This window comes from Crocodylus porosus, unplaced genomic scaffold (genome assembly GCF_001723895.1).
Source record: "Crocodylus porosus isolate Cpor-Errol unplaced genomic scaffold, CroPor_comp1, whole genome shotgun sequence".
Classification (NCBI taxonomy): Eukaryota; Metazoa; Chordata; order Crocodylia; family Crocodylidae; genus Crocodylus; species Crocodylus porosus.
In genome coordinates, this window is record NW_017728950.1 from 71,177,889 (window position 1) to 71,186,156 (window position 8,268).

The following is an 8,268-nucleotide window of genomic DNA, read 5'->3' on the forward strand; positions in this document are numbered from 1 at the left end:
AAAGGGCCAGAGCTGGGGCAGGTGGGGCAGCCATGGGTGGGGCTGGGAAAGCAGGCAGGGGTCAGGGCACTCATGGCAGAGCCCCCACATGCAGTGGGGGGCAGCAGGGATTGCCTCCTTGCTGGGCAGCAGCCAATGAGTGGGGGCTTTTTTTTAAAGGGCCGGGAGCTGGGGCAGGCAGGGCAGCCATGGGGGAGCTGGGGCCTGGCAGGGGTCCCCCCATGATCCCTTCCCTGCTCCTCCAGCCTCCCCTCCCCTGCCACCTACTTACCACCTTGGAGTCCAGGTCCAGCTTCCTGCTGCAGCAGGCGGGGACTGCCCGAATCACCAAAGCTCTCCAAATCTTTTCTGAATCGATTCAAAGAGCTTTGAATCAATTCAGACTTTTTAATTGGTCCCCTGATTCAATTTAGATTAAAAAATTCGGCCACTGAATCAGGCCAAATCTCTTCCAAATCGAATCATTACCCAAAGTTTCACACAGCCCTACTATTTTGGCTCTTTATCATATAATTACACATGCTATATCAGACCAGATTAAAGTTTAGTTTCTGAGTCTAGGGCACCTAGCACATGTTATATTTAAACCATGATTAACCGGTTAATTACATCATTAGTTACCAAGCCATACATTCATGCAGTATCATGATAAAACAATGAAAAAGCTACAAAGTTATTAGATAACAAATGTGTAATAACTTTACAGGTGGTTCCTATCACATTAATGGAACATGTGACCAAGTTTAGCACTCCCTGCCTTCAGAGCACATGGGAGGCCTTGACTCCTATGCACTCCAGAGGCTGAGAGTGACAATCAGGTGATTGCCGCTCCTAGCCTTGGGACCCCACCAGAATCAAGGGCTCCAATGTGGCCCTGAAGCTTAGGAGCCCCAATCTGCCTATGTTCCAAGCCACAAGGGTTCATCAGAACCCTTGACTTCAATACACCTGCTCAGCTGTAAGCAATGTCAGGTTGGAGCTCCCAGCCTTCAGTGCTGCATGGTGTACCCCACATTTGGAAGTCCAAGTTATCTAATGGCTCCCAGCCTCAGGGGCACATGGCACACCCCCACAGCTGGGAGCCCCATTAGCTCATTGGTACTTCCAGCCAGGGGCACTTGCTACTTGCTGGTGCAACCCAGAATTAGGATTCCAGGCTCCCCCTGCAATGGAAATAAGGTCTGATGGGATCTGATGTTTGATCTCAGAACCAGGCCTCCTGCCATGAACATATAGCATGGCAGGAAGCATGTTTGTGAGGATCAAGTATAAGAGCTCATCATGCCTTTTGCTGCATGTCTACCAGGGGTCTATACATATATACACATATGCACATATATACACACACACATATGTATATATACACACACACACACATATATACACACACACATACATATAAACACACACACTATGGAACATTACAGGGTGTCCATACATCAAACAGAAAGTTACAGTATTTCATATAAAAATAGTAATTTGTCATATTATAAACATATCTTCCCTATTGAATCTACAATATATTTAGTGGGTGCATCTACACAAGACATTTACTGCCTGATAGATTAATTAGCTGCACAGTAAATGTCTCGCATGTGTGCCCCTATTAGGCTGGAGTAAATTAATTTACTCTACAGGTAAATTGCAGAATAAAAAGATCTGTAGCAGTACATGCATAGACACTGCCCTGGCCAGCTAGAGCATGAGGGTGTTTCAGTGCCAGAGTTGACTGCCAGATAACCCCACACTGAAACACCTTTGTGCCCCAGCCAGTCCCTCTTCAACACACTGAGAAAAGGGAAGCTAGCTGGAGCTGCTCCACCCCAGGGCAACATGCTTTACATGGGCACATGTAAAGACGTATGCCTGGGAACAATAAGCTCCCAGGCAATAAGCTCCTGAGTTTATTCACATGCATTAATATGAACGTGTAGACATGCCCACTACTTTATTTGCTACTTATTAAGTACCTGAAAGTTGAATACTCTGAGACAAATCACTGACCCTCTTCTTGCCCACACCAGCTGACATGGGTCTTTGTATACAATGTGAACTACAGCAGACAAAAAAAATTGTTAAGTTAGGATATTTCTTTGCCCATAGTTAGGATCTAATAATATGCTATTCAAGTATATGGATTAACATGCATAGTATGTAGGTTTGCTGTTAAAGCACCCAGGAACTTAAATGCAGGAATGCAAGTGAAATACAAGTAGTGTTTTACTAAAATCTATTTTAAAATGTAATACACAACATAGGTTGAGACAATAGCCACTTGTTAAATAAATACAATGGAAAATGGAGTCCTGGTGATAATTCTGAAGATGAATGAATCCAATCAAGGGCTAGATAATCAGAAGCTTAAACCAAACATGAAACAACGTATAAGAGCTTACTTTAGCATGAAATGGACGGTGAAGGCTGAGAGATTGATACATGTTCACAACTCTCATAAGTAATCATAGAAGTTAGGGTTGGAATGGACTCCAGGAGGTCATCCAATCCAACCCCTGCTCAAAGCAGAACCATCCCCAGCTACATCATCCCAGCCAAAGCTCTGTCTAGCTGGGTTTTGAAAACCTCCAAGGATAGAGCTTCCACCATCTCTCTGGGTAACCCGTTCCAGTGTTTTACAACCCTCTTAGTGAGAAAATTCTTCCTAATATCTAACCTAAACTTCCCTTGCTGCAACTTGAGACTGCTGCCCTTGTTCTTTCATCTGCCACCACTGAGAACAGTTTAGTTCCATCCTCTTCCTTAATTGAAGGCTTCTATTAAGACCCTCAGTCTCCTCTTCTCTACACTAAATAAGCCCAGTTCCTTCAGTCTTTCCTCATAAATCATGTCCCCCAGCCTCCTCACCATTTTTGTCACCCTCTGTTGGACTCGCTCCAATTTGTCCACATCCTTTCTGTAGGGGGGAGCCCTAAAACTGGACACATTACTCCAGATGTGTACTCACCAGAGCTGAATAGAGGGAAATAATCATTTCCCTTGACCCACTGGCAACGCACCTACCAATGCAGCCCAGTATGCTGTGATCCTTCTTTGCAACAAGGCCACACTATTGGCTCATATTCAGCTTATTCTCCACTGTAACTCCCAAGTCCTTTTCTGCAGAGCTGCTGCCCAGCCAGTCAGCCCTCAACCTGTCCTGGTACATGGGATTTTTCCATCCTAAGTGCAGGACTTTGCACTTCTCCTTGTTGAACCTCATGAGATTACTTTTGGCCCAATCCTCCAGTTTGTTGTTTGTTGAACAAAACCAGCCTCAGGACTGGTTACTACCCTTTGAGCCCAACAATCCAGCCAGTTTTATATCTATCTAACAGACCATTCATCCAACCCACAGTTCCTTAGCTTGCCTGCATGTATGTTGTGGGAAACTGTATCAAAAGCCTTGCTAAAATCAAGGGATACCACATCCAACTGTCTACCTGCATCCACAGAGTCAGTCATCTTCTCATAGAAGGCAATCAGGTTTGCCAGGCACAACTTGCCCTTGGTGAATCCATGCTGATTGTTCCTAATCACCTTTTACTCCCCCAAGTGCTTAGAAACCGATTCCTTGAGGATCTTCTTCATGATTTTTCATGGGACTGAGGTGAGGTTAACCAGTCTGTAGTTTCCTGGATCTTCCTTTTTCTCTTTCTTAAATATGGGCACTATGTTTGCCTTTTTCTAATCATCTAGGACCTCTCCTGATTGCCATAAGTTTTCAAAGATGATGGCCAATGGCTCTGCAATCACATCAGCCAACTCCCTCAGCACCCTCAGGAGCATCCCAACCAGCCCCATGGACTCAAGCATGTCCAGTTTTTCTAGACAATCCCTAACCTGTTCTTTCACCACTGAGGGCTGCTCACCTCCTCCCCAAACTGTGCTGCCCAGTGCAGACCTTGCCTGTGAAGACTGAGGCAAAAATAGCATTGAGCACTTCAACCTTTTCTGCATTGTCTGTGATAAGGTTACCTCTCCCATTCAGTAAGCGACCCATACTTTCCCTGATCTTATGCTTGTTACTGACATACTTGTAGAAACTGTTCTTGTTCCCCTTCACATCCTTTGCTGGCTACAACTCCAATTGTGCCTTGGCCTTCCTGACTTCATGCCCAAGCAATACTCTTATACTCCTCCCTAGTTGTTTGTCCAAGTTTCCACTTCTTATAAGCTTCCTTTATGTTATTTAGTTTGCTAAAGAGTTCCCTGCTAAGCCAAGCTGGTCTTCTGCCATACTTGTTAGTCTTCCTGCACACTGGGATGGTTTGTTCCTGCACTCTCAGTAAGCCTTCTTTAAAGTACAGCCAGCTCTCCTGGACTCCTCTCCCCATCAGACTCAGTAATGAAAGTAAAGATTTGAGATTTTAAAGAGCAAGTTAATATACGTCTATCGAATTGCACTAAGAGTGCTAAAAGAATTTGTTGAATCTTAATTCTTTTACTGTTAGAATTAATGATTATTGAAAAACTTAATAACAAATTGGGAAGAAATACAGAGACATAGTATAGAGTTATTTTGAAAGCAATAATGTTTATTTAAAAATCTATTAGAAAGTAGTATACATATTTTTAATAAAGCACGTCATGCACTTTCCTGTGATAGTACACATATTGGTCATGCACTTTTTCTTTGATAAAGAAAAAAATTGCGTGGACTGAAAACTGCCTAAAGAAATTAAAACAAAGAGTAAAAGTAAGTAGCAGTTTACTGAATATAGGGAGGTATCTGTTGGAAGACAGCAAGGAATTAACCCACAAAAAGAAGTAAGCTACTGAAACACAAGCCTGGAAGGGACCACCTGTATCATTAAGTCCTGTTCCCTGCTGTAGACAACCACATCACATCATATCTTGCATAAAATTAACTGCATAGATCCTCTCAAATGAGAATAAAAAGTATTGCAGGATTTTAAACTATTTCAAAGGAGTTTGTGGACAAAGGAGTAAAAAAAATCCCCTTTCACACAGCTTTTGAATAAAAATTACTAGATCTCTGCTTAAGAAGCCTTCCCCCAGATTTGTAATAAAGAAGCCCAGTTCAATATCCTGTCAACCAAAATCTGTGTTTGCATTTGATCTGTCTCACACCTCAAATGCATGCTGCGCTACTCTTTAATGATGTTGGATGTATTATGATGGGGATAATTTCACATAATTGTGACATTTCCTTTTCTTTCATCCAAAAATACTGAATGGTAGAAAACAGCAAGAAGCCAGATGGCTTACCTTTTGCTTACTGACAAGCAAAGCTATGCTTAAAATTTACAACAGTGCCACAAGCTCTGCTTGTGTTTGGCTTTCACTGCAAATAGTTTGCATATATTTAAGTACATTTTCCTGGTATAGTCTTACCTTAATTTCTTTCTCATACACAATAGTTTGTTCATGAGCAGTGATCCAGGTTTTCCATTTCCGATGGAAAAATGCAGATTTTTCCCTTTAAAGGACAGAAACCTGGGAAAACATGCATTTCCCCTAGCAGGTTGGCAGAGCCCCAGCCTAGAAGGGCCTGCTTGGAGCTGGGAGAAGTGGGAGGAGGTTGATCAGAGACAGGGGGCAGCATGCATGTACGTGTGTACACATGCACATGGCCAGCAGTGCAAACAGGCAGAGAGATGGAGAACAGTTCCTGCAGTTCCCTACAGGTAAATCTTTTTTTTTTTGCAGGGGGTGGGAGAGGTATATGCAATGTGGGGGGGGGCAGGGGGCCATAGGCAACATGTGGGAGGGAGGGAGGTATAGGTGATATATGGGCAGGAATGGGGGTGGTATGTGTCCCCTGATTTTTGTGTCCACAGCTGGACACAGGGCTGCAGCCTCACCAGACGAGGACCAGCACTGGCATGAGCTGCTTCCATGGCCCAGTGGGCCAGACTGGGCACAGGAGGATGGAGCAGGGCAGGGAGGCTCAGTGCTGCTGCCACCACAGTCACTGATGCTACCAGGAGTGCCCCGCCACCATGGCCACCAAGGTAAGGTGCCTCCTGCTTGCCCAGTAGCAGCCGTGGGGCATAACTCCACACTGTCACTGCCATGGCACCTCACCTTGGCAGCCACAGCAGTGCAGCTGGTGTGGGGTTCCCAGCAGCAGCGTAGAGTTGTAACTCTCCTGCTGCTGCCGGATGGGCAAGGGGGAAGCCGTGGTGGTGCAGCACTCCATCCCACACTGGATCTCGTCCACTAGGCCAAGAAGGCTCCTGCCCAGTGCCAGTCTGGCCAGGTTGCAGTCCCACACTCCTCTGTGGGGACAGAAATCCCTCCATACTCCCCCAATGCATTGCCTACAGCATCACCTATGCCCACACATCCCCTGCCCTGTGCACACACTCCCTTCCCCATACACTGGTGGGCTGGGACCTGGGGGACAAAAGGTCAGGAGAGGGGGGACACCAGCAGGGATGGGGGGCTGTGGATTGGAAGTGAGGGACACCAGCAGGGCTGTGGGGGACAGGACTTTAGGTTGGGAGGGGTACTGGCAGAGTGGGGGCAGTGGGTCAGGAGTGAGGGGCACCATCAGGACTGGGAGAGTGGGAGACTGGGTTAAGCATAAGAAGCACCAGCAGGACCATGAGGCAGCAGGTCAGGAGTGAGTGGCACTGGCAGGGCTGGGGCCATGGGACACTGTCGGTCAAGAGTTAGGGGCAACAGCATGGGCAAGGCATTGGCATATCAAGGCTGCTCAGTGCCACAAAGCAGCAGGGGGGACAGCCCCAACTGGACCCATGTCTTGGTGAGTGAAGGGGGCAGGGGGAGCTCTGATTTTCCGTAATAAAAAAAACAAAATCAAATGCCAAGATATATAGGTACTAGAATTTATTTTATTAAAATGATTGAGGCACTGGCAGACTTCCAAACTGCTTTGTAAATATATCAATAATATATGTATAGTGTTTCATTTTAATCACAGGAAAATGCAGATTTGCAGTTTTTCAATCACAGAATTCTGGATTTTTTTTATCAGAGAAAACCAGAACCCCTGATCATGGGCCTAAAGCCATGCTAGCAGCAGAAGCCGCTATCTCCTAAGTTACCTCATGAATGATCTGATGTTCATGGAAGCTATTCCACTGAAAGCAAAATCTTTCATAAGCCATATTGAGTTTGAAGAAACTTTTGATGGAAAATTGTTCAAATTATTTGAATCCAAACCATAATATTTTCTTTCAACACTTTCATTTTGACTTTCACGTTTCACTTCAACCTGTATATTATTTTAATTTTATATAATGTAATTAACATGTGTTTAATGTTCTATTTCATAACAGTTCAACAGTTTCAAAACATAGTATAGAAATGTTTTATTTCTATTCACACCTTTTGGAAGTGAGATTTTTCAGAAGTTCCATTTCAAGAAGTATTTAAACATTCTGACTTTTCAGTCTAAGTCCACCCAAGTAGCCATCTCCAGCTATTGATAGGCCTGTTTGTATAAAGCAGGTCTAGTGGATCAAAGAATCTGGAGCCTTTCTGAAAGAAGAATCAGGCCCATAATAAGGAAAAAATAAGAGAAATGTTGATGGAGAATGAGAAAGGAGAAAAGGTACATGCAAACGTTACTAACATCACTTAAAAATCAAATAAGAATTAAGAGGCCATGAGTAACTGAGTCCAGATTCAAACAACTGTCTCTGCCTCATAATGTGATTTAGTGCTAAAGAGCATATTAATTATGAAAAGGCAGAATTTAATTGTTAGAAATAAGAAAGGCAGTGCTATATAGACTAGCCTACAATTTCCTACAGAGCTGTTAGCCTCTGGGGACAACCTGGTGGGGGAGGTGCTAGTACAAGGGAGGCTAGGAGACAGTGATCATGAAATGATTCAGTTTGCTATTCAGAGGAAGGTGGGGAGGGTAACTAGCACAGCGCAAATGCTTGACTTTAGGAAAGCCAACTTCAATGTGCTCAGGGCAGTAGTCAGGGAGGCACTCAGAGCCCAGGGTGTAGCTAGTATGGGGGTCCAGGAAAGGTGGGCCTTCCTCAAGGAGGCTATCCTTGGGGCACAGCAGGGTGCAATTCCACTGTGCAGGAAGGCGGAAAAAGGGTCCAAGAAATCTTCATGGCTAAGCGCAGATATCCAGGCTGGCCTGAGGGCAAAGAAAAAAGCATACTGGCAGTGGAAGCAGGGGGCAGGGACCGAGGAAGAGTACACCTCCCTGACCCGAGCTTGTAGGGATTTGGTAAGGAAGGCTAAAGCAGCACTGGAGCTTAGATTAGCTTCTGGGATTAATGATAACAAAAAGTCCTTCTTCAAGTATATAGGTAGCAA

The 8,268-nt window shown here is 44.7% G+C and overlaps 1 protein-coding gene across 1 annotated transcript in view; it reads right to left on the reverse strand.

Moving 5' to 3' along the window:
• Nucleotides 1–1,852: 1,852 nt before the first annotated feature.
• LOC109323761 overlaps nucleotides 1,853–8,268 on the reverse strand; it is a 13,849-nt gene continuing 7,433 nt past the window's right edge. Inside the window, exon 3 of the mRNA XM_019555444.1 lies at nucleotides 1,853–2,053. Within this exon, the coding sequence (XP_019410989.1) occupies nucleotides 1,963–2,053 (91 nt within the window). The 3' untranslated portion in view covers nucleotides 1,853–1,962. The remainder of the gene's footprint in view (nucleotides 2,054–8,268) is intronic.